This window comes from Ischnura elegans, chromosome 6 (genome assembly GCF_921293095.1).
Source record: "Ischnura elegans chromosome 6, ioIscEleg1.1, whole genome shotgun sequence".
Classification (NCBI taxonomy): Eukaryota; Metazoa; Arthropoda; class Insecta; order Odonata; family Coenagrionidae; genus Ischnura; species Ischnura elegans.
In genome coordinates, this window is record NC_060251.1 from 16,273,164 (window position 1) to 16,300,229 (window position 27,066).

The 27,066-nt window shown below is 38.5% G+C and overlaps 2 protein-coding genes across 2 annotated transcripts; one reads left to right on the forward strand and one right to left on the reverse strand.

Moving 5' to 3' along the window:
• The first annotated feature begins 1,647 nt into the window (after window positions 1-1,647).
• Window positions 1,648-4,703, forward strand: LOC124160567 (kielin/chordin-like protein). Its single transcript, XM_046536440.1, has 2 exons — window positions 1,648-1,752; window positions 3,525-4,703. The coding sequence occupies exons 1-2, from the start codon at window positions 1,746-1,748 to the stop codon at window positions 4,565-4,567; spliced, it is 1,050 nt and encodes a 349-aa protein (XP_046392396.1). The 5' UTR covers window positions 1,648-1,745; the 3' UTR covers window positions 4,568-4,703.
• A 3,717-nt stretch (window positions 4,704-8,420) lies between these two features.
• Window positions 8,421-10,708, reverse strand: LOC124160824. Its single transcript, XM_046536912.1, has 2 exons — window positions 10,539-10,708; window positions 8,421-8,833 (listed from the first exon to the last, which is right to left on the reverse strand). Exons 1-2 carry the CDS (start codon window positions 10,691-10,693, stop codon window positions 8,530-8,532), a joined length of 459 nt encoding a protein of 152 aa, XP_046392868.1. The 5' UTR covers window positions 10,694-10,708; the 3' UTR covers window positions 8,421-8,529.
• Between the last annotated feature and the right edge of the window lie 16,358 nt (window positions 10,709-27,066).

A 27,066-nucleotide genomic window follows, 5' to 3' on the forward strand; every position in this document is an offset into this window, starting at 1 on the left:
AGCGCAACGAAATTCGTGAAATGTAAACACTGGTGAATGCTAAAAATGAATAGGTAATAAAATCAAACGGAACTTAGAAGCGAACAAACGATTGAAAATTAATATGCGTTCGATGTATCCCTAAAGTACAACTAGCTCAAATATGAAACATATCCCCTTGGCAATAGTTAGATACCTTAGATCAAAATGTATAGGGTTGATTGAACTAGCATGGAAGAAATAAATAATTTCGTCGAAGGTGTTACATTCACAACTCACTTAACTCTTTATTTCATCGTCTATATGCAATCATTCACTTAAGGGTACATTAAGGGCACAAATTGTTTTCACTTGCACTAGAGGCACAATGAAAGTTCACTGCACGTAGTTTCCTAACAAATGCAGCTATTCAAAAATTTCAATTCCTGTCAACGCTACATACGTTGCCTGCCTAACTTGAAGAATGGATTTCATGTCGCCTTGATCCATCCGGAAGTTTCATGCACAACATAGGCCATTTCAAAATAAGGAATAATCTTGGCAAATGTCCAGTCGGCATGCAGAGTGCTCAGCTTGGCATCGAGCGATCGAGGATGCAGGCCAGCCGTACAGGCTTGTTTCGTCATCACCTCTATTTCAAGATGGCCGAACGTTTTTGGCGGCGTTGAAATTTTTCGAATTTTGACTGCTAATAATTCCATCATTACTTTTTCAACGCATCTGTCATTCATCCCAATCAAAATGAAATTACATCAGAAGTGATATACATTCGTTTTTTTAGACCGTTCTGATAGGCTTGAACAACCCTATTATGTCGGTAATTAGATTGAAGTAAACGATGAACTTGAGGCCTATCGGATCCCATCATTATCCTTGCCTGTTTTTTTTTCTTCGGCTAGGCGGAAGGCGGACAAAATTGGAAGAGAAGATTCAAGAACATTTATAGAACTTCAATGTGACGCATTGATTCGTCAAAAGTATGCGATAATTCCAAAGAGAAAGAAATTATTCTGTTCGAATCCGGTTCGAATCCCGGCCAAGGCGAATGATTATTTATGTGGAATTTTTGGCGTAATTTGTGCATTGCGGGTGACTCCCTAGGTTACATTGTGGCTAATCCCGGAATACTTAAAAATATGCGTCAAAACTGGTTGTTCAATGGATATATTAAGTTCGTTTTTAGTTGTAAAATTTTTGGTTTGGTTTGATGTCGTATGAGAATCTATTAAGTGCGTGTTCCTAATGTATCGCAGATATCCTACATCGAATATTCTAATCTAATCCTTGTACACCGTGTATCATAATGTATCAAATATCGTTGATTCTCCCTGTATCGAATATGCTTGGTTATCTCTTTGAAAGAAATCGCATTCAGAATAAGTGAGTCCAGCTACGTCACGGCGAGGTCCTGATTGTATTTTGCTCAGAGTATCTCAACGTTTTTGAAAAGCTGATTCCTGCGACGATATAGAGATGAACTCATTATTCCTCTCCAAGTGCAGATTGCGTGGAATTAATTTGATTCACGTGATCTTTGGCCTCTCGAAAGTGAAGGACGGCGTGGGAGAGAAGATTGCGCGCGATTAGATTCCCTCCCTCCCTTCGAGGCGTGTGCCTCCCTCGCTGGGGGGTCAGGGAGGGAAGGAGCGATAGGCGCTGAGATGACTCCCCACCCACCCGCTGGCGCTGATTTTCAAGGTATATAAGCCAGTGGGGGTGCCATCATCGTTCACTCTAGGCCTGAACAAGGAAGAGAACGCATCAGAATGAAGAGTAAGTACAACTACTCCTCAGCGGTGTCACTCGTTTCGGTCATTCGATTCGGGAGAATAATTTTTTTAGACAGGCGGGGCAAAAAAAAACAGTATCCTCCACTTTCTGGACAAATTTTCTGACCAGAGCTTACCTATTTTAAGGAATATTTCACAGCTTGAACCGTAAAACCCCATGCCCATCGCAACCTTTATGATGCCTGGTTGAAGTTAACATCTTACGGTTAGCGCTAACCAGACATTCTAAAACCGGCTCTAAAAGTGCGACTTTTTTCCCTCCGTCTTTTGATTCTGAGATTAGCATTAACTTGATCGGGGCATCAGGCTCCCTGACTTCAATTCAACACGTTTTCATCTTGAGATTTTATCCTTTTTCTGCCGAAACCTAGCACTGTCACTAAGTGAAAAAATCTAGACACCAGGCGTCATTCTTATCGCCTGTTGTGTGTGTCATATTTTACTCTAGATCTTACCGAATACTTTGAAGCGTCTCCTCCATAAATCTCCTTTTTATTCCGGAAGAGGATGATTCACTTTCCCTGAAATCTCGCATGCTTTTTCTTTTTCCGGGACGGATCACTTTTTTATAAATATCGGTTTACTATAAAAAATTCAGGACCTGCAAAGTAGAGTCTTAAAAACATTGATTTTTACCCAACTGATTGAATATCAGGGAAAACACAGAAGTATTAAATTTTCAAATTTGGAGATACGAGAGGGAATGGTTGACGAGGGTTTTACTCTACATGACCTGAATATATCAATGCGATAGATAAATTTTTGAATATAAGGTTTGGAGACTCGAGGAGGATATGGGGATGCTGAGACCCTTTGAATAATAAGAAATAAAGGGAACGGTTAGGATAAGCGGAGAAGATGAGGTTAAAGGGAACAAGGTTCGTGGAAAATAATTGGCAATATTTCGAATTACAACATTTGAAATTGTTTGTGAGAACGATGATAGGTCGTAGAAATTTGTAAAAAAAAACCCGTTTGTATCTAATTTAGCTGGAAAATCAACAATAACAATGATAGAAACAGAGAAAGGGGGATGTAGTGTTTACTACCGAATAATTTATAGCGATCTAGTTTTCATAGAAGAATTCTCAATTGTATACGAGGCAGGTGGGTATTTCTCGTATTTGCAGGTGGCTTCTAACTACCACACTTATCACGTATTGTTGACGTACTCCCTTCAATTGAATCGGAAAAAATTGGTCAGTGCCATAATCCCTTTTTAATTGTGCATTTCGCTTCACAGCATACTGCCACTATTTTTTTCCAAACATCTCATAAGGAATGGAACCTTGTTTCTCCTGTTCCACTCTGTATAAATAATTTGAGTGTTGATTCCGAGTTTTGCTATTGTAGGATAAATTCCACGAACTCCTAAAATTCCAGCCAATGTAATTGAAGACGTGGATTCAATTTGGGAAGGATTCAGGGCACGAGATGTATTGCAAAATATCCTTTGGAGATTGTATTCCTTCCACGGTTTTCAATATTTTGGACTCCATTCAGAATGCCTCACATATAGTCGACATTATTATGGAAAAACAGATATTTTGGCCTTTTGACCTCACTTACTTGTTTCAATTGCTTTCAAATGTGTCCGACCTAATTTTACGGCATGCAGCTGTTTTACCTTTCCAGTATCTTCCACTACTTACGAATGGGATTTGTCAAATACTGCAGATGAAATTTCGAAGCATCGCATCGGTGCGATCCTTATTTCATGGCGCTGATTCCCTTTATATTCTCTGTTATCCTCAGGCCTGCTGATTTCTTTCGTCCTGGCATTGGCCTTTGCCACCCAGACCTTCGGCTTGACCGAAATTCTCAGCGAAGACTGCTCGAAATGTCCGGACTGCCTGAACGATGCACACCTAGGCGGCTACACATACCCCAATAAGGACATCTGTAAATTCTGCCAATGCAAAAATGGAGTAGGAAGCTTGGAAAAGTGCGAAAATGGCACGAGGTACGACGGGAATAAGGGAGGTTGCGTCCACGACGATACCGGAAAGTGTTCGTGCTGCACCGATTGCTGCCTGAACGAATGCCCCATATGCTACCATGGCATTGACTTCCCGATGAAGAACGACAACGACAAGTGCGCCTACTGCCTCTGCTCCAAGGATGGTGGCATCTATAAGGAAAAGTGCCCGTGGGGCTACAGATTCAACGTTGAAACCGGCTCCTGCGACATCCGGGATCCCGAGTGCGGGCAAATTGATTGCCCCGGGGTCAAGTGCACTGGTGGAGACCATGAAGAACACTTCAAAGACGAGAATAGCAAGGACAATTGCGACTTCTGCTGCTGCAAACCTAACGATACCAATGTCTACTACAAGAGTTGCCCATGGGGAGAGAAGTTCCTCCATGGTACATGTGACGAGAGCACTAAGGGACAATGCAAACCACCAGCAGGCAGGTCCGTGGATGAATTCGTACCGGTGAACCCCTGCCACGGCGTCGTCTGCCCTCGTGACCACACCAAAGCCCTCCTGAAAGCAAGCCGGAAATCTCCCCACTCTTACTGCAAGTGCCAATCCGACGGAGAGGTCGCGTTGCACCACTGCCAACCCGGACACACCTTCGATGAGAGGATCCAATCCTGCGTGTCTACGCCCAAGTTGACCTCGTGGAGCGATTGCGACACAGTCACCTGCCCAGCTGACCCAACCGGCTACCCGCTGCAGGTCGACCCCGTCAACCCCGCCGCTTACTGTCAGTGTGACTGGGGCGGCAAGGCTCACCCGATGCCATGCAACCCTGGAGCTTTCTTCAATTACGACTACCAGAAGTGCCTTTGAGAGGTTCATCCGATGGCCGAGACGGAGGAAACAGAGGGGAGAAGCCACCATAAAGTGAATTGCAAAATTGGATCCTGATGCAATGTACTACTCTACTTTGAAATGTATGCATCAATAAATCACGATCTCTCCCAAATTGAGTCAATTTTATTTTAAGCAAACTGGCATCTCTCCTTCATTCAGAACCATTTTTGTAATACTTGGTTAAAAATATTATTATTAAAGTTTAAATATTAAACTAGCACCGATTAAGGTAGGTTTCTATGGAGTATTTGAGAGTTATTCCGATATTCTTCCGTCAGTTCATGTAATTCCCTTTTCAATTCACAGAAAGGCTTCCTCTCTTTCCCATTCTAACAGAAACAATCGTAATCTCTCCCTTTCTCTCCCTCGTTTACCCAAGATTCTTCCCTCTAACACTGTTTTCAAGATGACCTTTCCGCTAAGTACTCGCTCCATTGGGGATGTGCGAGTACTTGAAAATTCGAGTCGCGTAGTTGGTACTCGACTCGAGGGTTTCGAGTCGCATTACGAATGTCGAGTCGAGTCGAGTAGTTTTGGTAACAGATCTGTTGAGGCCAGCAAGTTTCACAATTCGCCGACAGGAAGCTCTAACATGAAAATCATGTGATGGTATCGTTTATAAAGTCGATAATTCACCTGAGAGTTTGAGGCTGAGACTTTCAGCTAATTGCATACGTCGGAGTCGGTGCCGCACATCTTTTCGTCTGCCACGGAGGCCTACCGTTTCCGACCCGGCGGCGTATTTGGAGTAATGTGAGTGGACCTCTGCATCGCTAATACTTTCTTTTGCGATACTTTTGAAACCTATCCCAATTCCTTTATTCAAACGCCGAGACAATGGGTAAAAATTGTTAAGATCCCCGAAAGAAAGAAAAATGTGTAACTTTAAGGTTTTGGCGGATAATGCTGGTACTTCCCGATTTTGGCACAATTAACTTCAGCGTTCCTCATTATCGTATCCTTTTTACATCAGGCTAATAATTCGGAATAGAAAATTAACAATGGTATAGGAAAAATTAGAATATGTTTGAGCATACGTTGTTGTATTGCCAGGCCTAGAAATTACAATGGTCGACTCGACTCGATACTCGCGAATGGTTTTCAGCTCGACTCGATGCTCGACTCGAGATCAAGAAGTACTACTCGCACATCTCCGCGTTCCATCCAGGGAAGCGTAGCAGGGGGGTTAGTGCACTCTGCTTGGGTGTTCGGGATGGAAACCATTGAAAGTAAGGAGAATCATAAATAGGTTATGATGGGTTTATAAATCGTTTGTATAAGAGCAGGCTGGGAAGGAGTCAAGAGCTGCCCTCAGCCGGCTTCATAAGATGGAACGCTCACAAATCCAAAATTAAGATCAAGAAGCAGAAAACGGACATTTTGAAGGACACCGGCCTGCATGGAGGAATAAAGAAGTGAAATGTCCTACCTGAAAATAAAAAAAATATCTTTCACCCAAAAATAAAATTTTTTAACAGCTAATGTTCCTCAATTCTTGGTTTATGTCCTTGTGATTCTTTAGTGATCACTGGTTATTTGGTTCAAATTTCATTTTTTAGTAGCATGGTATTCGTGCTAGTGTATTTTTTGTATCTTTTTGGTGTAATTTCTGTTCCTTTACTTAGCTCTTAAGTAGATAGTCCTGTCTTTCATTGATTTTAATTCTCTTGTTACTCAAGGCGATAGCCAATTTGTAGCGATATGTATTTAATAATTATGTATTTTATTCGGGTATTGTAAGCTATCCAACGATTACGTTACAAATATCTCAACTGCTTTTATCGGTTGTTCTCAAAACACTCAAACAATGGTAATGATTGATGGAGTTTAAAAAAGCGTATATAGCTTCAAATATTCTATTGACAAACAATTCATCAGATGCTACATATGGAGCATGTTTCTCTATGGGAGCGAGGATTGGACGTTGGGAGAAGCAGAAAAATAAAGAGTGAAAGCATTCGGAATTTGGTGCTTTCGAAGAATGATGAAGATTAAATGTATGATCTATGGTATCAGTCACGAGGAACTGCTAAGAATATTGGGAGAAAAGTGAAGTCTTCTAAACACCTTAAGCAGAAAACGGGAGAACTTAGTTGGTCACCTTATGAGACATAATGGCCTGATGAAAACATTCGTGGAGGGACAGGGGGAAGGAAAGAAGGGAAAGGGACGGCCCCTAATGGGTTGCATAGGACAAAGGGTTATAAAGTATGTTAAAGGGTAGAAATACGTCGCCATGAAAAGGCTAGCGAAAAGGAGAGAAGAATGGAGGGACATCCTACATCCTACCACTATCCTTGTTTCATAATTACTCGCCAAATATTGCTCGAAAGTGATTGTAAATTTGAGTGTAATAAAATTTACCTCAATGATAGATGATAGATTTACAGTGATATATCTTTATTTAAAAAGTTTTAAATCAAGCAAGGTCGTTTCCGAATCCAAGGAAAAAAAACAATTTTTGCACAATGTTCGCATGCATTTATATACCTACTCCTTTGCTCTACATTTAAAAAGTAAGTGTTACCAACTACCGCATGTTTCAATATTGTTATTTCAATATGTATGTAATTACAATTTGCACATTTTCGTTGGCATATTTGCGAGAGGTTATCAATATTCGCATTCTTTTATGTTAAAGCGATTAACTTTGTGTCGTAAATAATTTCAGCGGATGTGGATAGATTGGTTCGGCAAAATAATTCATTAATATTCTGGAGAGAATTGATATTTGTGGTGAAAAGTTTAACCTAAAATTTCAACGATGTAAGAGCTTTGATTTGGTGAGTAGTTGTAGCTGAACGTCAAAATTACAGCGCGTGGATGGTTCGAGTACTTTGTGGGAAGGAAACGCTGAAAACAGTGCTGGAAGGGAGAATGTTGGGTAAACGAGGGAGAGGAAGTAAGAGAATAAGACTCTTACATAGAATGAAAGGAGCAGGGCTTATTGCGAAGTGAAAGGGGAAGTGGATGAGGGAAGGACCAGAAGATGCTTTTTAAATACTCCATGGAAACCTACCTTAATCGCTAATATACTTTAATAATAATAATAATAATAATAATAATAATAATGACCTCGAAATCGTCGACGATGGATAATTATGAAATTATTCATACTTTCCATTTTATACGTTTTCACCTTTTAATTTAAACATTTTTTAACATTTTAATAAAAAACCTTTGAGTGCCAACCGATTCTCTAGGTCAAAAGTGCCGAGGCATTTTTGCTGATTTTGCAGTCGGTTAGGAGAAAAAATTAGGTCTCAAAATTAAGTAAAGGTATATGCTCAAAAACTTTAGGAAATCTTTATTATATGTGGTTTCACCTTTTCATTATATTATTTGACGAATTTTTGGTAATATAAGTTAATTTTTATAATTTAAAGAAAATAGTAAGTGTTGGCAATTGTATTATTAGTTAATTATTAGCATCTAAGAGTGACATTGCACTGAAAGGGTTAAATACCACAATGAAATTATAATTGAGAGAGACCAAAGAGAAGTTGAGTATTGAGTATATTTTTTGATTTGTTTTCAAGTCCATTAATATGGTACTCATGCTTGCATTTGAAATTTATGAACTGTACACTTGTTGTTTCTTTTCCCACTAATTGAAACGTCATCTTGTTCATTGTTGCTTTATGACGCATATCCGTATTTGATGCTTGTGCCAAGTAGTACGTAAATTGTATATGTGATCAAAATACATGCAATTGTGCATGGAGATGAAATGATGATTACAATATTGTTAAGTGCCAATTGGTCTGTGACAGAAATTAGGATTTGGTGTGCGTTCCAGAATGATGATAATAATAAGTAAAAATCTAGGTAGCATTTGGAAACAGATTTATTCGGTCCGGTCTTAGTTGCCGAATTGTACACCAGTTGTTTTTCCCATGAAGTGGATCATAATTGGATAGGATGAAACGCCAGGTGTTTCACATGCTGGTCTGTTTGAAAATCTCCACGGGTGCGGTTTCCTCGCTCAGCACTGGCTGGAGCGGACGCAGTCCCTGGAGCCGTGGTCGTATTCCTTGCCGAATGGGCAGTGGGCCACCTGGGGTGATCCGGAGACGCAGCAGCAGAAGGAGCACTGGCCGTGGGGGTTGGGGATGATGTTGTGCACTCCCTTGATGGATGGGGGGCACTGCACCAGGGCGCAGCCGTCCATGTCCTTGACCTTTGCGTTGACGCAAACTGCCATGACGCACAGGGCCATCAAGAAGATGAGGGAACGCATGGCTGAAACGTCGGAGAAAAATTAAAAGTCAGAATCATCAATAATATGAGCGGTCATGAGAAATTCTCCGCACTCCTACCCAATCAACTCACTCAGCCAATCTACCCGGAGGTTGGGTTGGATGAGTGAGGGTAGAGCTCACCCCGGACTAAGCAATGGATTCGAAACCCTAGGGCGGGCTCGCCGGGTTACTCTCCTGGGCCGAGGTCTGAAGCTATAAGCTTATCACCTCTGCACCGCAGAAGGGGGAGGACAGGAAGGAGAAAGGAAGGAGGCGCCGCCGCGATAGGAGCCCGACGACGCCTCCTGGGACGGGATAGGGAAGGAAGGGATGGGACGAGGAATCCCGCACCGTCACAGAGGCGGGCGGGTCCTAATATTAGCGAAACCAGGTAAACCATTGCTGTGCCAGCGATTTTAGAGGATTATCCTATGAGGAAGAATAATCCAACGATCAAATCGCTAGATACCCCGAACTAAGCAACGAGCTTGTGAATTTCTCGCATTCGGTGTAAGGGGTATGGAATGGTATTTTTAAAGGAGGCGACCGACGCCTTAGATCACTTGCGCCACGAATGACGGGTAGAGAGGGAAGGGTGGAGGGAAACCCGGCGTCGGCAATAGCCTGCTCTCATTGAAAGGCGCCAAGGGGATGACAGTTCAGCGTCCTATCCGACGGACGATGTGCAGCGCTTGAATTGCCCTCCATAAAACACTTAATCAGGGATCAGTCAGTCTCTAAAAAATGCCGCCGCCACCAGGACTTGAACCCGGAGTCAGAGGGTGGAAAGACGCCACAACAGGCCAATATCCGCAGAGGGCAGAAGGAATCTGTTACCATGGAAAGCATGGATTTTGACTTTGGAATCGGAAGTTGATTAAATCAAGATAACTCAGAAATAAATTAGCAGTAAGCGGTATGTCCCGAAAACATCAATCTATTTCTTAGATTTAAAAAAGTTTGGTGGAGCTGCAAATCGGTCGAAAAGAAATTAGAGAATTGTATTTACTATTTTGCACTAAAGCCAATTTAAATTAGGGATGAAAGTCTCCGAACCCCATTTTTCGGTCCACTTCACTTACGGCAATGGCGGGAGAAATGAGTAAAAATAAGCTTTTGAGCTTAGATGAATACATCGAATAGAATTTTGCGAAAGCAAAGGAATTGGCGAGGATATTAGCACTAGATCATCCAGAAAGAGAAGTATTTAAGTTATTGCATGTGGAATTTCTAAGGTACACAAATATATAAAGATTATCGTTATTATGAAATTATCTTGACCACACAAGAAGTATGCGATTACTATCGTCCCATGGCAAAACTGTATTTTCACCTTAAGCACGGCACTTAGGGGTTAAAATAAGCTTTTAAGATCTCAATGGGTACATTCAACCGATTCGAGCATGATTAAGTGGAAATTTTTGCATGTCAAAATAAAATATAATTGCAATTTTTCACGGTTGATTCAATGTGTGCGACGCGTTCCAGATGGTCATGAACCTGATTTTGAGTCTTTTAGCCGTCGTACGCATTAAAATAATTTAAAAAAGTGCAATTACATTTATTTGATAATTCAATGAATTTGATTGAAGCTGAAGACTTTTTTTTGAAAGGAACGATAAAGGCGAGAATATTTTCACTCGAAAATCGCCATGGAAACTTAAGTATTTAAATTAAAGCGTGTGGAGTTTTGAATGTTGACTCACTTGGTTTTGTTTAGTTGGATCGGCTGTGATCTCGCTGAAAGAAGCTGCTCTGTTTGAAGCAAGCGGCTGTGTGGACTATCTCGGACGGATGGACGTCTTTTATACGGTCCCGCTCGAGTGGTAAGGAGGGAGAGGCAAAGATAACGGCGAATCATTAAAAAATATATCCATTCCCACCCTACTCTCCCGTGGAGAGAAGCAAGATGGCGTCGGTCGTGAGGAAGATAACGATTCGTCTTCATCGATTCTCACACGAATGAATGAATATAATTCCGGTCGTAATCACTGTTCGACAATCCTATAAGATTGGTTTGGCCATGAATTTGAAAAAAAATAATAATGAGGCCGGAGAGAAACCCAGCGTCGGCATCAGCCTGTTCTTAGCAAAAGGCGACAAAGGGACTACCCGTTATGTCCCAGCCGACGGACAGAGTGTTGCACCTGAAGTTGTGATTGGAAAAAAAACGTTTCTTTTTTAACTTGACGTTTTGACAATTCCATTCAAAGTTCCTTTTTTTTTTAAATGTTTTTTCCATAATTCCTATAATTGATTTTATTTTTATCTGGAAAGGCATGTTATCTAATTATTTATGGTTATATTATTCTTGAACACCAAAACTGATATGTAGTCTATTCTAGGCATTTATGTAAAATATTAAAATACATATTGACATTAAGGTGTTCCAAGCGGTATTTGACGCCTGTCAAATCATAAGTCAACTCTCATTTTCAGTGGTCTCAAACACAATATCTCCAGGGATCTTTATATGAGAGAACCAATAAAGAAATTGAAGAATTTAAATCGTTTCATGTAAAAGAAAGGTATTTGAAGAATTTTCATCAGTTCAAGGTTCTAAAAAAAATACCTGCTAGTTGCTGTAGTTATTTGGCATTTAAGAACAAGAAAAAACAATTGGATACAAAAGACGGAACCATTTACTGAAGAATAATGTGGAATCTTCCGTTTTTTGCAAACTCAGGGCGGACTTTTATTTATAAAAACGCGCATTCCTCTTGAAGAATTTCTTTAATCTTAAAACTATCAAATTTACATAAAGTCGAATGGCATAATCTTGTGTTGACGGTGATGTTCTTTCCTTGCAATTGGATTCTCATAGCCACTAAATAATTGCACTTTGGAATCAATAAAGGTGCATTAAAATTAATCTCGCGTAGCTCCAAGTATTAGCTTTAAATCGTCTTTTAGCCTTTTTAATCTCTTACCCACGTAATTAACAGCTCAATTAATGCAAGGAGTAACAGATAATGAAGTTTATTTGGTTTCATGAAATGGAGAAGAATTGTATTTATTTATCTTCACCGTACCGAGAAAAAGCGAATTTAAGGCCATTACAGCGGAGGAATTCAGCAAAAAATAGCGTAGGACGATCACATTACCTGGAGAAGGGCAATCTGCCCAGACGGGAATCGAACTCACGACCTTTGTTTTCCCATCGAAGCCGGCAAAGATACTAATTAGAATCTCTGAATTTGGTATCATGAATTGCATAATTAATACCATCATAGATAATCTCTCCAAATCATTAATTGTGTTCAAACCATCTTTAAATAATAGTTTGTTGTGTTACGTAAATATGTACTCGTAAAACTCTACACAAAACAAAATTAGGCGAAGTTGGGTTGTGCCACCTTCATATGAACGTTGAATTAGTCTGAGTCTGCGTCTTTAAATTCCTCTGCGTTTACATCTGACTGCGTCTAGACTGCACATCTTCAAAGCTATAAACCGAGTTCAAATCCCTGGCACCACTGCAACTTTTTCCCTATGAATATACAGGTATATACGTAAGTGAGCCATTCACATAAAAAAGCAGCTGTCCTAACAACTTCATAGACATATTTACGGCCGTTTGGGAGTTCTGAGCTTCAGTTGGAGATTATATTGTTTTCAGGGAACGAAACTACGCATGGTTAGCTTCAGTAATTAAGCTTGCCATTTTTTTTCTTAAAATTCATGATTAAATTCATTATGAACAATAAAATAATAGGGTAGTCTCCTTGATCAAAGAAAACGATAGGCATTGAATGCGATTCGTTACCCACCATTAGGGTTTTCATAATATACAAATTATTTGTTTTTGAAATCCCAATTTAAACGAATGGCGATGGTCAATTTTAACCTCATTTGAGAAAGGCCAGATTGGCGCCCATGCGATTCCACTCCAAGTGACGTCACAGGGACCTAGTTTCTACACGAGAGGATAGGAGTTTTACATCGCCTGAGATTACAAATGCATGCATGAGCCACAGAGCTCAAGGAAACTTCTGTTAATAATCACTTATTCAAATTGTCTAAGGTCGGAAAGTTTCCTTCGTTTGATAAGGTAGTAATAATCCAAGGTTCTTAGAGTAAAGGTTGCCTCATTCGCGACTCGGGCTCCCATTGGCTTGACGTCACTGTAGACCCAACTTCCAGCGCCATTTCAAATTCTAGCCTTTCCGCGGGCGTAACTGCTTACCGCAGCGAGTTCTTGAAGTTACCCTCTATCGATCACTATAACCCGAATTTTAAATTGAATGCCGATTTATGAAAATAATGATGTTAAGATTTAAAAAAAGATAAATTCGTGTATTCAGCCGCTATAATTTCCTGATGAAGTGATGAAATGTGAAGGTGTGCGAGTTAATTCCGTGTCCACACTTCCTACCTGTAACTCTCAAAATACTATTTTCCTTGCTACTTCCGCAATATAATTTAAACTTAGATTAATATGGCTGGGAGTAAAATACGCAAAAAACAAATTAGTTAAAAATTACAGTTCCGCCACTTTTTAAATAGAAATTATGCTCGTTTTCATTCCTCGCCGGGCTTTTAAGATATATAAGATAAAGAAAATTATGCAAGAGGACATTGAAATCTTTTACTTCAATGGGAAGAAAAATGAGCATATAGAGTGATAAGAGTTGCAAATTTACCGTTATTACTATTTTCAAATCATTCGTAATAGGAATTCAAAGTGATCACACGTTAAGCAAAAAATCATACAGATGAAACGGATCTAACTTCAATATTATCCTGAGAGAAATAAGAATTCCCCGGTAAAATAATTTCTAGAAATGGAAAATGAACCACCTACAGTCCGTTATCAAAACAGCAACATAGTTGCCCGCTTGAGTGGAGAACAGCCTTCGAATCAAAGGACTCTTCTCTATCTTAAATCCCACAGAAAGTTTCCAGTGTAGCCTTTGGTCAAAAACCCTAAAAGAAAAATGTTTCATGGCACCAAAAAGCACTGCAGGAAACAAATTCGATTATTTTTAGTGACAATTGCTGAAACAAAAACTTAAACTAATGAATATCAGCTATTTGGTCAATCATAAGTCTGTTGTAGAAATTTAGCTCCAAGGTCAAGGTTCATTTTGAAGAGGGTATAAATAATAAGACTCAAGATTTGATGTAAAAGGATTTACTGAACAAATTTTTAAATCTTTTTAGTGGCACTTCCAAAGTTGCTCTTCTTCGTTGCATTTTTTTGTTCAAACATTTTATTCTTGTGAAGACCCTCTGCTTGGCGTAACATTTAATAATCGCTTTGTCCAAGTTGGAAACAGTACAGAACATTGGTAATTTGTCGAATTAGTCATAATTAGAGGGTAGAGTCTACTTCATTACAGTTTGCAGGTAAATATTAACGCGAAAGAGTACATAAAAATATTATATGGTTTAACTCAAGTCAACATTCATAAGTTTATATAGGCTATTCTTAACCAATTTACTAGTTCGAGAGAAAATATTGTGATTAAAATTAACGTAATTTTCTTTTATGTGAACTACGATTTAACACTTGATTCCTGATAAATATATTTATACACGCTAAAACTTTTCAGCCCCCAAATTAATAAACAATTTTGCGCAACCGTGGCCTCGAAAATTTCTCAATAGCTCTCAAAGGCATACGAAAGGACTCAAATTTATAGACTTAGTACTAGAAATTTGTTTACCTGATATCTTACTATTGGCACACGATGTTACTCATAGCATACGAGGTAAACGATGAATTTGCAAAATAGTCTCTGCATGAATGAGTGCGCAAAATATTAAGTTCAATTTGCATCAAAAGGGAAGAATTCCTGATTTTCCAATGCAATAGGGGCATCTAAGTTCTTGATTACGAAATATTTAGCATATCCACTTAGTTTGTCTGACTGATTCACGTTCACCACTTTTTTCACATGCGTGGGGGGGCGAGACACGGTCAATGATTCGATTAGTTAATATATACAATAAAAAGATTTTTCAACTTAAGCATCCGCCTGTGATATGAGACATTCCGTCCAGCTTTCTTCGTTTTCGACAAGCTGTTGGAGCACGTTGTCACAGTACAACGGGAGCCTGGCATATCTGACGATAAAGGTGCTCTTCACCCACAAAAAGTTCGCCTTATGAGTAGTGGATTACAAAGACGATTTCCAGTTAAATTGCAGGAAATATGTTCAGATTCGCGTTCAAAACAAGGAGGCGCAAGGTCTCAGGAACTTATTATCTCTCAATTTCTAGCGTGCAAACAATGAAATGGCTAGGATCAGCTGGGATACAGGGTCTACAGTGACGTAACGGGACTTCTGCTGGCGCATGCGCAGTTGCGAATGAGGCAACCTTACAGTCTAAGAACCTTGGTAATAATTCATATTTAAGCCAAGCGCTACCAGCTAGCAGGGTACTCTGTTAGCAGGTAGCGCTTACCTTATCAGTATATCGTAAATTACTATTAACATTTTTTCCTGAGCCATTCTTTTGCATTTTACTTATCGATATATACCACACATCTCTATCGGAAACACTAGAAATTTGGATGCCTCCAAACGCGATAAGTCAGAGATAAAAAAGCCTCTTTGGCCTTTTACGTTTTAATTAAAATTTGATAAAAGTAGCAGGATTTGAAAAATTATAATCTATTTCCTTATCCATTAATTAAGCTTTTTTAGGTTACACAATGTCTTTTCAATAATTTTGCAATACAAAAATCGTCAGATCGAATTAATTTTTACCTCGTATTTTGCAGTATTACAGAATAATAGCGCTGTATAGGTCATAAACATGGCTTGATTCCGAGCACTGACTTTGTTGAAAGCAATGCGTGACAACGATTGTCAAGAAATAACTATGTGCAGTGTTTTATTTTCGGCAGTAGGAAACTGAGCAGTTACCAGAAAAATAGACTTTCCCCAGTACGATAGACCAAGCCTGGCTTATAGAATTACACAAATATTTGCACTATTACATTCCATTTTTGGGTGTACGTCTGCGTGCTTTATTCTGAACTCGACGTTTCGTTTCTTATCTTGGGAGCGTCGTCAGGAGACTGACGATGTAAACATTTTTCTCTCGTACCGTTGGAAAACTGTTCCATTGTTGTCAAGGGTTTCAAAAGTAAATAAAAATAAAACGAAACAACCAATTTCTTTAAAAACATCAACTATAAAAACGGGAGATGAGTATTGGAATATTGTTATTCAATTTTTAGAAAGGTATCTTTTCCACTCATGGCTCAAATTATACCCATCATCCCTATTAACCCTTTATATCCCAATTTTGCTTCTAAGCAACATCAAAAATGTGTCAATTTTCTGCTCAGTTTAGGAAATATCTAAACTACGCATTATTTTGTGATGTAAACTGCAATGACGAGGTATATAGCTGCCACGATTATGGTGATTGAGAGCAAAATTATCAAGTTTTCATAGTGAAAAATGTTGAAATTTAATTTCCCCCAGAAGCAGCTCGGGTTTAGAAAGGTTTAAAATTTATAGCCCGTTTAGAAATTTCAATTGCCTCACTAATTAGCCGTGGATAATATGCAGATGTTCTCGCAATGGCTTTGGCCTCATCCAGGAGGATCTTGTGTCCTGGCCCCGACATGAAATGATCGGCGATAGTTGAAGCCTCCCATTGTCTTGCCTTCAGCGCCCTTTTATTCTCTTTCAGCCAGGTCGCTATCCTCTGCTTGGTCTGTCCAATGTAACTAGACCCACATGAACATGGAGCCTCGCATATTTGTAACGGGGGAATATGGCGGATGGAAGAAGGTCTTCGATTTTCCTCAACGTGGCAAACCTGGTTTCAACGTTGGCTTTTCCCAAGATGCGAGCGATCCGGCCCTTTGTTCCTGATATATGTGGCAGAACTGTAAAGCACATGGTTTTGTTTTATCCTTCGGGGCCTTGATTTCCCTTAAAGCTCTCCTTATGAATGAAGTAGCATACTCGTTTCCTTTTAACATTGAAAAAAGATTTTGCATTTCTCTTTCCATGCCATCTACATCAGATACGGCAAGGGCTCCATGATTTAAGGTCTTGATTATGTAGGACCTCTAACGCGGACGATGGTGTGATGCGTTCAAGTACCTGTATGTGTGGGTCTTCTTCCAAAAGATCGAATTTCCAAGCTCCCGTCCTGCCTTTTTTTTAAAGGTATATTTACAGGTATATTCAAAGGTATTTTACGCACATGGCTCAAATTATACAAAAATGCACAAATATTTCTTTGAAACCTGTTTGGACGTTTTTCATTGGCCATTAACGCAGGTAAAAGTGATAGGAGTCATTCAGGCTGATTAATAAATAGTACATACAATTAAAAGGGCCCCCAAACAAATGCTGGAAACCAAAATTTATATCGCTTTTTATTCAAATCGGATGAAATAATCGTTTGTTTGGAACGTGTCTAGGCTCCCGGCCGAGGCAGTCTAATTCGCGTAAGACTTCATTGTCGCATCGTGAAGTCTGTTTGTGGGGACTTAGCATTTATTACGAAGCAAATGGAGTCTTCCAGGAGTTCATAACAATACACACGCAACATGATTATTAAACATACAGAAATTTAAATGTTAAGGGGATCCACAATCCATGATGTTACAGGTAAACTGATGGTAGCATAAGAACTTCCGCCTCATGCTCATTGAGTGTCTTCCGGGGTGGTATGTAGATGTGAATGGATGCTATTATGGCTTCAGTGAAGAACCACTTCTCAGGGGGAATTGTGTGATACGATATTCCCTGGTAAACTAAGTGTTTAAAATTAGGGCCTGCAGGTTCCTAAGAAAAAATCTGAAGGCTAAATCTTTGCCGTAAATGTTATTTCAGAGAAAAAATTACCACTTCCCATTTTACGCGGTCAAACCTACATGAAACGTAGGTGTATGGAACCGGAAAACTTGCCCGCTCTTGTTATTTAGAGGGGGCTGCTGTGCAGAACGATAGAACTTTTGAACTATTGAACAGTGATCTTAGAACGATTATTGACTATGTGTAATATTTCGAATCCTGTCGCGTGAATGGCGGTGAAATACACAAGAATTGCCATGAGAAAACATTCCCTTGGACCGGGAATCGAACCACGGATCTTTTGCTTTCCGGGCCACAGCGCAAACCACTACTCTATCCAGGTTCATTAATTCGTGGTGGTTCGATTCGTGGAATTTTTTCTCATGGCAATTCTCGTATATTTCACCGCCGTTCACGCGTCAGGATTCGAAATATTACACACACCGCTTTTCGCGGCTTTAGCGCACGTTTGAGGCTCTCAAACGATTGTGGCTTCTTGGAAGTACTTTCTCCCTCGCGTTGCCATCCTTAATGGACCGCGAGGGCCTAACATCTATTACCATGAGCCTCAGTATAATTGCCATGGGAATTAAAGAACCTCGATAGCGTAGTGTTCTGCGCAGTTGCCCGTAAAGCCAAGGGTCCTTGGTTCGATTCCTGGTCCAGGGGAATTTTTTCTAATTGCAATTCTTGTAGATTTCGGACTAGTTTATACTTTTACATAATAACCCTGCGAGCTACCTCTACAGTGCCAATAATGACATGGCGTGGCCAATCACCAGCCTACAGTATGGTCCCCTCATGCACACCACACGGTCATAAAATAAACTAACTTGATAACATTAACAGTACGTGCGCATCCATGTTTTGGCGCAAGATCCCATCAAGTATGCATCGCTCCATATAATCCATCATCATACGAGCTGAATATATGAAAATTCTAATGCGTCGCTGAATAAAGACATGAGATATGTAAAAAAAAGGTCACATAATTTTATTTTAATATTATATTTATTTTGTTTTTTACATCTTCCGTATATTTTAATATGAATTCTTGAGGTGTAAACAATTAATAAAAGATACGTTTGCTGTATTTAAATAAAATCATTTTCCATATTCAATGCTTATCATATGAAAGGATGAGTGGTATAATGAATTCATACGTAGTCAAGTAATACAGTTTAATTTTACACTAGAAAAATCCATTAAAACATTTTAAGAAATTGATTAAGAATAAATAAAAAAATATGTGAAATACCTTTCTGGAATAGGTAGTTTAGTTTTTTGTTAGTTGTCATGTTATGTCACAGTTTCATATTTACAATTTTTCATTTAAAATCAATTTTTATTAATTAAATGACTATTTATTTCACTTTCATCATTATTGTCAGTTTACTATCACTATGTTAGATATTTTCATGCATAAACCGTTTCTTAAAATAGTCTTTTTGATAAATTTCATCCTGTACCTAAAATTTCGGTGTTATCAAAATCAAAAGTGTTTTTTTTATTTGGCAATTGAATCGTTAACAAGTCCAGAGAATGTTGTTATTAAATGATGATTTTTGAATTGACTAAGATGTTTTATTGTTAAATTATTTTCAAAGATTTTTTGGCACTGTAAAATTAATTTTTATTACTAGACCATTTTGTATTTTTTGCACCTTTCATCTTTTCATAAATTAAGCTTTGAACATGGAAAATCTATTCCCGAAACGTCTACTTTTTTCATAAAAACGGTAACCTCACGAATTCATGCTTGAAAATGTTTTGAAACAGTTCCCGTTTTCGTTCTCGCTGGCGAAACCTACGATTGAATCTTCCTGCATAAAAATTCGTGATGAAATCTTGTTCACATTTTCCCTGAAAGTGCCTTTTGTTAGTAATTGGCAATCAAGAAATGGCGTTATCATTTTGTTTGGAGGAAGAGAAATTTGTGCACGGTAGCTCTTTAAAGTGTGTCCATGATTGGAAGTAAGTGCACATGTCCTGGTGTCCGCGTCCATTATCAGTCACATAATGAACTTGTTGAAGGCGCTACGCAGCGCTGTACCTGTACTTATGAGTACATCGCTATACGCTGCACTTATGACCCACCTAAAAGAACTAATTAACAAACAATAGTTTAAAAAAGCGCATATTTTTCTGTAAACGGTGTAAATTATATGCTAATGTGAAAGAGAAAACATGTGAAATTAGCTGGAGATATAATAATTGCAATACATAGACTTATGAAAATAGCACTTATTATTTTTTATATAATTAATTGAGTCCGTCATTTGGATGTTTGGGCTATAAGGTTTTGGTGTTCTGTTGCCGGAACTCATTAAACTGTCCACTAATGAGACAGTGAAGTGCAGTTCACTTGCTTAACTATTGTGAAGAAGCGATATATATCCGTCAGAGCGTTATATAGGCGTTACGGCATTATTTGTTTTTTTAAATTTGTGCTTTTAAATTATTATACAACAATATTTTCACCATTATGTCTCAATATTGAAAAATTTTTGCGTTGAGCACAACAAAAAGTTTATAGAGGTATGTCATGATGTTCTCATCTTTAAGCTTCCAAATTAGAAGGAAAGTTATACGTTATCGATGGAAATCGTCATATAAATTTTATTTTTTAAAATAAAAAATTGTCACAAATTCGAGCATTGTCATTGCGACCATGAAAAGTGCATTAAGAACAATTTTGTGATGTTGAAACATACAATAATGTCAAACCACAATAATGTAAATTATCGACTTCTCTAAAGTTCTTTTGTATTTCATTTTACTTTTGTAGATATTTATATTGAAGCTGATTATAGCTAACTGCGCTCTAACGCATTCGTACCTCTTCACGCAAGAGTTAAAATTCAGCCCAAATGCGTAAATTACGATTTTCCACTCACATTGCGACATCTACCGACGGACTGTGAAAGATAATGGGACGCCTATGGAGTTGATAACCTCGGGGCAGATCAAGTTGAAGTACTAAGAGACAACACCGAACTTATTACTCGACTCATCACATTTTTTACGTCCAACTTAACTCTTAGATAAAATATTATTGCAACTATTTAAAAAAATTTTACATTGTTTTAAAACCAGACTTGTATTTTATTAGCATTGTGTTTTTTTATTCTTTTATTTTCAGATCAGTTGGAGACAAATGGCCTTAATCACCGTTAAGCCCTATACCCTAATTATTACTACTACTTACTACTATAGAATGAGATTCTGAAAATCAAATTCCAATATACAGCAGGGTACCAGAAATTTTTCTCCGACACCTACAGCGTCACGTGGACGTTTTCATAACTTAAGATGTTATTTTATATAGTTCAATTACTTTTGAACAACAAAAACATTTTGTTCTCAACAGTAGGAAGGCCAACTTTGAGAATTTTTGGCAAAGGGGAAATGATTTAAGCTTCAAAAATCACATAATATCTTATCTTGTTTCATTATTATCATTTAGTTTCGAAATATTACGAGTAAATTTGACAAGTTTTACATCATTACTCCTTATTTACTTGTATACCGAAGTTTCCTATATTGACACACATGAGAATTTCAAGGAAATGTGGACAACATATTAGTATAATGAAATTTTTCATCTAGCAGAAGTAAATGAAGTTCATTTACTTCTGCTACAATACTTCTTTACCATAAAGACACCAAATATCCGCAGGATAAAATTAAACCTGAAATAAAGAGAAATAAAAAAGGATGGAGAAAGATCATTGCTATACATTTTATTTGATATGCTACGACCTTTTCGCGGTGGAAAGACATTCACGTTCCTATGACCCCTAGGGTTTCACTGGCGGGATTAATTCTAAATTACTATGGTAGGGCCACCCATGTCAGATAGATCGAAGGTTAGGGCAAATACGAAACGTGTCAAGTTAATACGTGATGGCAAATACGTCAAAAAAGTCAAGGCAAATACGTGATGGTGTCAAGTTAAAAACACTATTGGAATGGAAATGAGAGATCCTACCAACTATCTCTTCCATGAGTCTTAACATATCTCTTCCAAAACATTGAGTGCAACCATATGAGTCTCGGAAACTCATCGAACGGGACCCGTCCGCAAAAGGCGGGTGTCTTTCACGGCAGCGAGGTCGGCAAGGTTCTCGGGGTTTTCAGCATGCGAAATCCTTGCTGAAACATATCATCAGCAGAAGCAGCAATGAAGAAAGAAGAATGGAAGACCAAGAAGATGGAAAATAAGACAGCAATAAATGTAGGGACGTGGAATGTGAGGATATTAGAAGAGATGAAGGAGATATGATTTGCCTAATTGTGAATTGAAGAGGGAAGTCCATGAAGGGAGGAGGGTCTGCCAGAATGATACTTAAAAAATCCCCACGGAGGCCAAACTAAATTGTTAGTAGAATACTTTTCACTGAAATACTAAAATTAACATCACCGTGGGGCATAGGACCGTCTGGAAATCGTAAATCGTATTGTTAGAGTTCACGAAACCCCTCCAAGTAATGACCCCATCGCTGTGACGTAAATGTACTCTGATCATATTGGATTTTCGGTCTTTATCTTTTTCTATCTTCTTGCTTGCGATTCACCATCCATGCTCCCCAGACATAATCAGCCGATTGCCTATCAAATGAACTGATTGAAATTTTATCATCGATAAAGTGGCAAGTTGATTTTGCGATATTTTTGTGATGTTTCAATTCACTAATGAGTCGAGCACTTGAAATTTCCAAGTACAAGGGATCATTATTTTTTTCCGCAAGGTCGTCAATATCGCTAAACGGAGACGAATTGCGTTATCTATCCGAGAAGGCACACACTTCAGTCTGCCGCGACGATTAGAATTATCTCGCCGCCGCTAATTTGGGGAACAGAGATTTTTTTTATAAATGATTTGCAGCACGCCAAATTAACTTCTGCCCCAATCGGAAAGGTGCGCGATATGAAGGGTGCATTGTCCACCGTATCTTTATAGATTGTCATGTTATAATGAATCGTGATTTAATTAAGACACTCGTATCTATCCTGATTGGATACCGATGTTGAAAGCTTCCACAGTAGTCTTTCCTCCTTCTATTCAAAATAACAGCGATAAAAATTTATTTTTGCTATCTATACAATTAAGTTCATCACCGCGAAACAAGGAAAATGACTACACAAAATACGCAAAAATGAGGGAACACTGCCCAATTATCCCTGGGTACACGTTGAGTTCATCTCAGTGCATGCAGTATCTATTGATTGGATAGTCTTCAAAACTGCCCGAAAGTGGATTTCAAAATCACTTGATCGAGTCGTAATGAGTTTTCAACATGACTAGTGGTGATTTATAAATTAATTTTGAAGAGGTATTAATTTCCTCATATTGAAACTGACAACTGTTATGAGTGAAATATAAAAAACACCACCTAAAGTCAAGAGGTGAACTGCTTACGCTGAGAATTTTTTGTACTCTGGACAAACAAATTGAAGCTTTTCAACGCATTTAGCATATGTTTTACGTAGTTTTTTGTACTCCTGGTTTTTCGGCATTTCTCTTTCCAGGAATTTCTCCTTTCTTCGGGAAACTCATATTTCTTAAATAGTAGACAATAGCATTTCCGTATCATTGTGACATATTATTTAGGCATTAGTAAAAACATGAAAAGCGTGGTAGCCTAGTGGGTGAAACCTTGTTTGCATTTTTATACCGATCAAAGGGCCCCGGATGGCACCTGCGAACGATCCCAAATAAAAATCCCCAGTGCGTCGTGTCCCAGGGAAAGGAACTGGCCTCCCCTACCCTCAAAGTGCGAAGTTCACGCTGAAAACTTTGAATTTTCCGTCTCCAACGCTTTTTGCATACTTAATCGTACTTCCTCATATTCCTCGTTAAAATTCACTTCTCTTGTTCCTTTTAACAAGGAGCCGATAGTATTTTATGCTTTTCTTCCGGATATTTCCGGCTATGTTCGAACAAAATTCGCCTAACTTTGAAGTAAATAGAGAAATTTGGCTGTAATTATACTTGACAATGAGTGAAAAATTGATCCTACAAAATACTTGCGCGATGGGTACCAAGTTGGTTAAACATGGTCGACCTTTCTATAACTAACTCTGCTATCGTTTTTAGGACGTTTGGAGTAGGGCCAAGTTGGATGCGATGTATATTGCCAATATAAGACACAATTTTTTACTTCCATCTGACGCATTGATGAGTGTCTTTCATTGCTACTATGGAGCCCCTCCACCACGTACAAGCTTAAAGTTTCTATTTAATGCGATTTATATATCATAAACTTAAGGCTGGATGGCGATACATTGTGGGACTTGGTGACAAGAAACACAATGAAGATACACTGTTGTATGTTCCACAGAAGTTTTAATAACCGACCCAGGTTTCCACAATACACTAGTATGTCAACCTTCTCTTGTCTATATCACCTTTGAAAATGACATAGTGTATTGACGAAACCGGGTCGGTTATTAAAACTTCTGTGGAATATGCAACAGTATATCTTTATCATGTTTCCTGCGATTTATGTAATTCTAACATGAGCTTCTGGCACACTGAGGAGGATAGCAGAGCTAGTCATCGTAAGTATACCATAATAAACCAACTCTACTGAGGTGGAGCGAACTCCGGAACGAACGCTCTATTATTCTATATTTATTAAGTTTGTAGCGTGTCAGTCTGTGTGCATTGTGCGCAATCATACTTTAGGCACTCATATTATATTTCAGTCACAGCAAGTGCTACATGGATGGAGTTTGGTGGGTTCGACGCAAAATCTCTGCACACACATTTTAGACTTCCCAGCGTAGTAGCTCGACATTGCGTAAAGTTGCGGGCAAAAAAACGTGCAAAAACAGCCAATCCTCATAATGGGGGACAACAGTGGCAAGCCACAGTTAATTCCTGTCTTCTCACTGCAGTGGTTCTCCTTTACAAAACTCTAGCAACCAGCAACAGGAGCTGCTTTATGGCAGGCAACAGCGCCACAACAATAGGCGACAAGGCAACGACCGGTTGCGAAACAGAATCAGCCTGGCTGTGGAGCAGGCATGTTGGCACTGCTAGTCATCCTCCTTTTTTAACAGGTCCGTGGTTCGTTTTCCCACGTTTTGTTTTACCACGAGAGTTTTGCCTTACCACGGCAATTATAGTGAATTCCACCGCCGACGGGTTGGAAATTTTTCACCCCAGTTAAGTTGGTTAAGTAAGGCACACTTTCGATTACTAGCTCTGCTATCAACCACAGTATGCCAGGTCATCCGTATATAAATCACAGCCAACGTGACCCTGCTCTCAATGCCCTGAGAACGATGGCAAGTTAGTCATATATGGCAGATTTAGTCATAGAAACGTGGACGTATCCAGACTTCCTAGTACAACAGAAATTCACTTCTGATTTGGGGTGTCGGACCTGCTTTATGGCGATATCGATGTGACATTTGAGCTATAGGTAAAATACTGTTAAATGTCCTTCTCTGTTCGCCAAAATACATCATTTTGACACGTGGTAAGCTTGATAGGTAATACATTTTTTTACAATAGAGCCAGATAAAATCTGATTGATTGCGGAAACGTAAGAGTTTTTAACGTTAAAAAAATGATTTGTGAGAAAATAAATGTTAAGAAACAAAAAATAATGAAACGATTATAACATAAGCTCTTCCAATTACATTTTTATAAATTTTAGAGTATTTCATTAAGGTTATGTGCATTTTGGTTAAGTGCATTTAGGTTATGTGCCTTCCTTACGGAAGGTCTTTGCTCGCAGCTAGGAATAAAATCCTTATTATTAAAAAAACTAATAATTAAATCATATAGGTACTATCTAATGAAAATTATCCAACCATAACTCTTACCTTTCCTGCGGTCCAAAATCGCTCGCTGAATGAACAGATAAATTTTAACCTAATGATGAGGTGTAATTGGTATCTGAAAACATTAATAAGCATGGACCACCTCGACTGATTCGAGTTCTGAGAAAAAAATAATAAATAGTATTATAAAATAGTTACGATAACTTTTACGCCTTCGGGCATCGATGGGTAACTGAGGAATAAGTTTGTTACTATAAATGCAGTCCTCATTATAATTGCACTTCCATTTAGTATATGAAGGTCACATTAAGCCAAAAACTTTATCAAAGCTGACGACAGGTTATGGTGAAAAAACACTCGCAAATTTAAATTAGGTAAATAGAAATATGGAAGCATTTGAAATGTGGTGCTACCAAAGAAAGATAAAATGGATCGACCGAGTAAGAAATGAGGAAAAGCTACGGAGAGTGGGAGAAAAGAGAGGTCTTCTAAAAACCATAAGGAGAAGACAGGACAACTTAGTTGGCCAAATCATGAGGCATGGTGGCCTGATGAAAACAATCGTAGAAGGACAGGTGGAATGGAAGAAGGGCAAGGGACGGCCCCGAATGGAGTTACATAGGAGTGATTTTAAAGAATGTAAAAGAGAAGAAATACGTACAATGAAAAGGTTAGCGGATAGGAGAGAGGAATGGAGAGCTGCGTCAAACCAATCTTAAGATTGTCGACTTATGATGATGATGATGAAACAGAACGATGTATAGCAACTACAGGAATGCAGACAATGCCATAGAATATAATAAATAAGGGAATATAATGAAAATGAAGAATAAATAAGGGATAATCAATTTATATTATATTAAGAATAAGCACAAAGAGCGGTGACGAAGCAAATCATGTCTGAGTTTCCACAAATTTAACTCCAAATTCAATTTAGTGAAGAACCAAATGCATTAAACGTGAGATTCCTTGAGAGGTTTGGTTTCTTTAATCGAGACGATTTAGTGGATAGGACGGTAGAAAAATATTATTTGGGAGAAGAAAGGTTAATAAGGCGTTTTCTAACTCTCACGGCGGTGAAAATTAAGCATAATCCAATGGACGCCGCTGTGAAAAAATTAACCTTCTATTCAGGTGTCGGCATATTTTCCTTCGTTCAACAGGAACTTAGAAAATTATTGGCTTTTATGCATAAGTTTTAACACAAGTTTAAATGATATATTCTATAATTTTTAATTGGTTCCAAGACCTACGAAAACAAAATGAAATATAAACTCCATACTCATCGTTGTACTATGCTTTCATGGCAAGTACAACTAATAATAACATTATATAAGTGCTATCTAATTGAAATTGTCTTTTATAAATCTTTCCTTCCTAGTCTATTCCAAAATCTGTCACTCAATGCATGGATGTTACCCAATTGATGAGGAATAATTGGGACCACAAAACATTAGTATTTTAATTTAAGTTGGACAATAATTAAGACATCTCGCTCCCCGTTGGGAAAATTGGATGCATGCATTACCATTTATCGGCATATCTTTGGATTTTATCATCGTCTTTTAATTAAAGCGTCAATCAAAGAGGGAGCATTCGCTCGGAGAACCAATGCGAAGGAGTCGCCACCTATCGAGACGTGGGCCAAATTCGATAAAATGATTAC

What these genes read in the sequence shown, in the direction of transcription:
- LOC124160824 (XM_046536912.1), bottom strand. Translation starts at nt 10,693, where the DNA reads ATGATTCGCCGTTATCTTTGCCTCTCCCTCCTTACCACTCGAGCGGGA. An exon ending in ATCCAACTAAACAAAACCAA is followed by an intron (nt 8,834 to 10,538) that starts GTGAGTCAACAT and finishes CCGACGTTTCAG; the next exon opens with CCATGCGTTCCCTCATCTTC.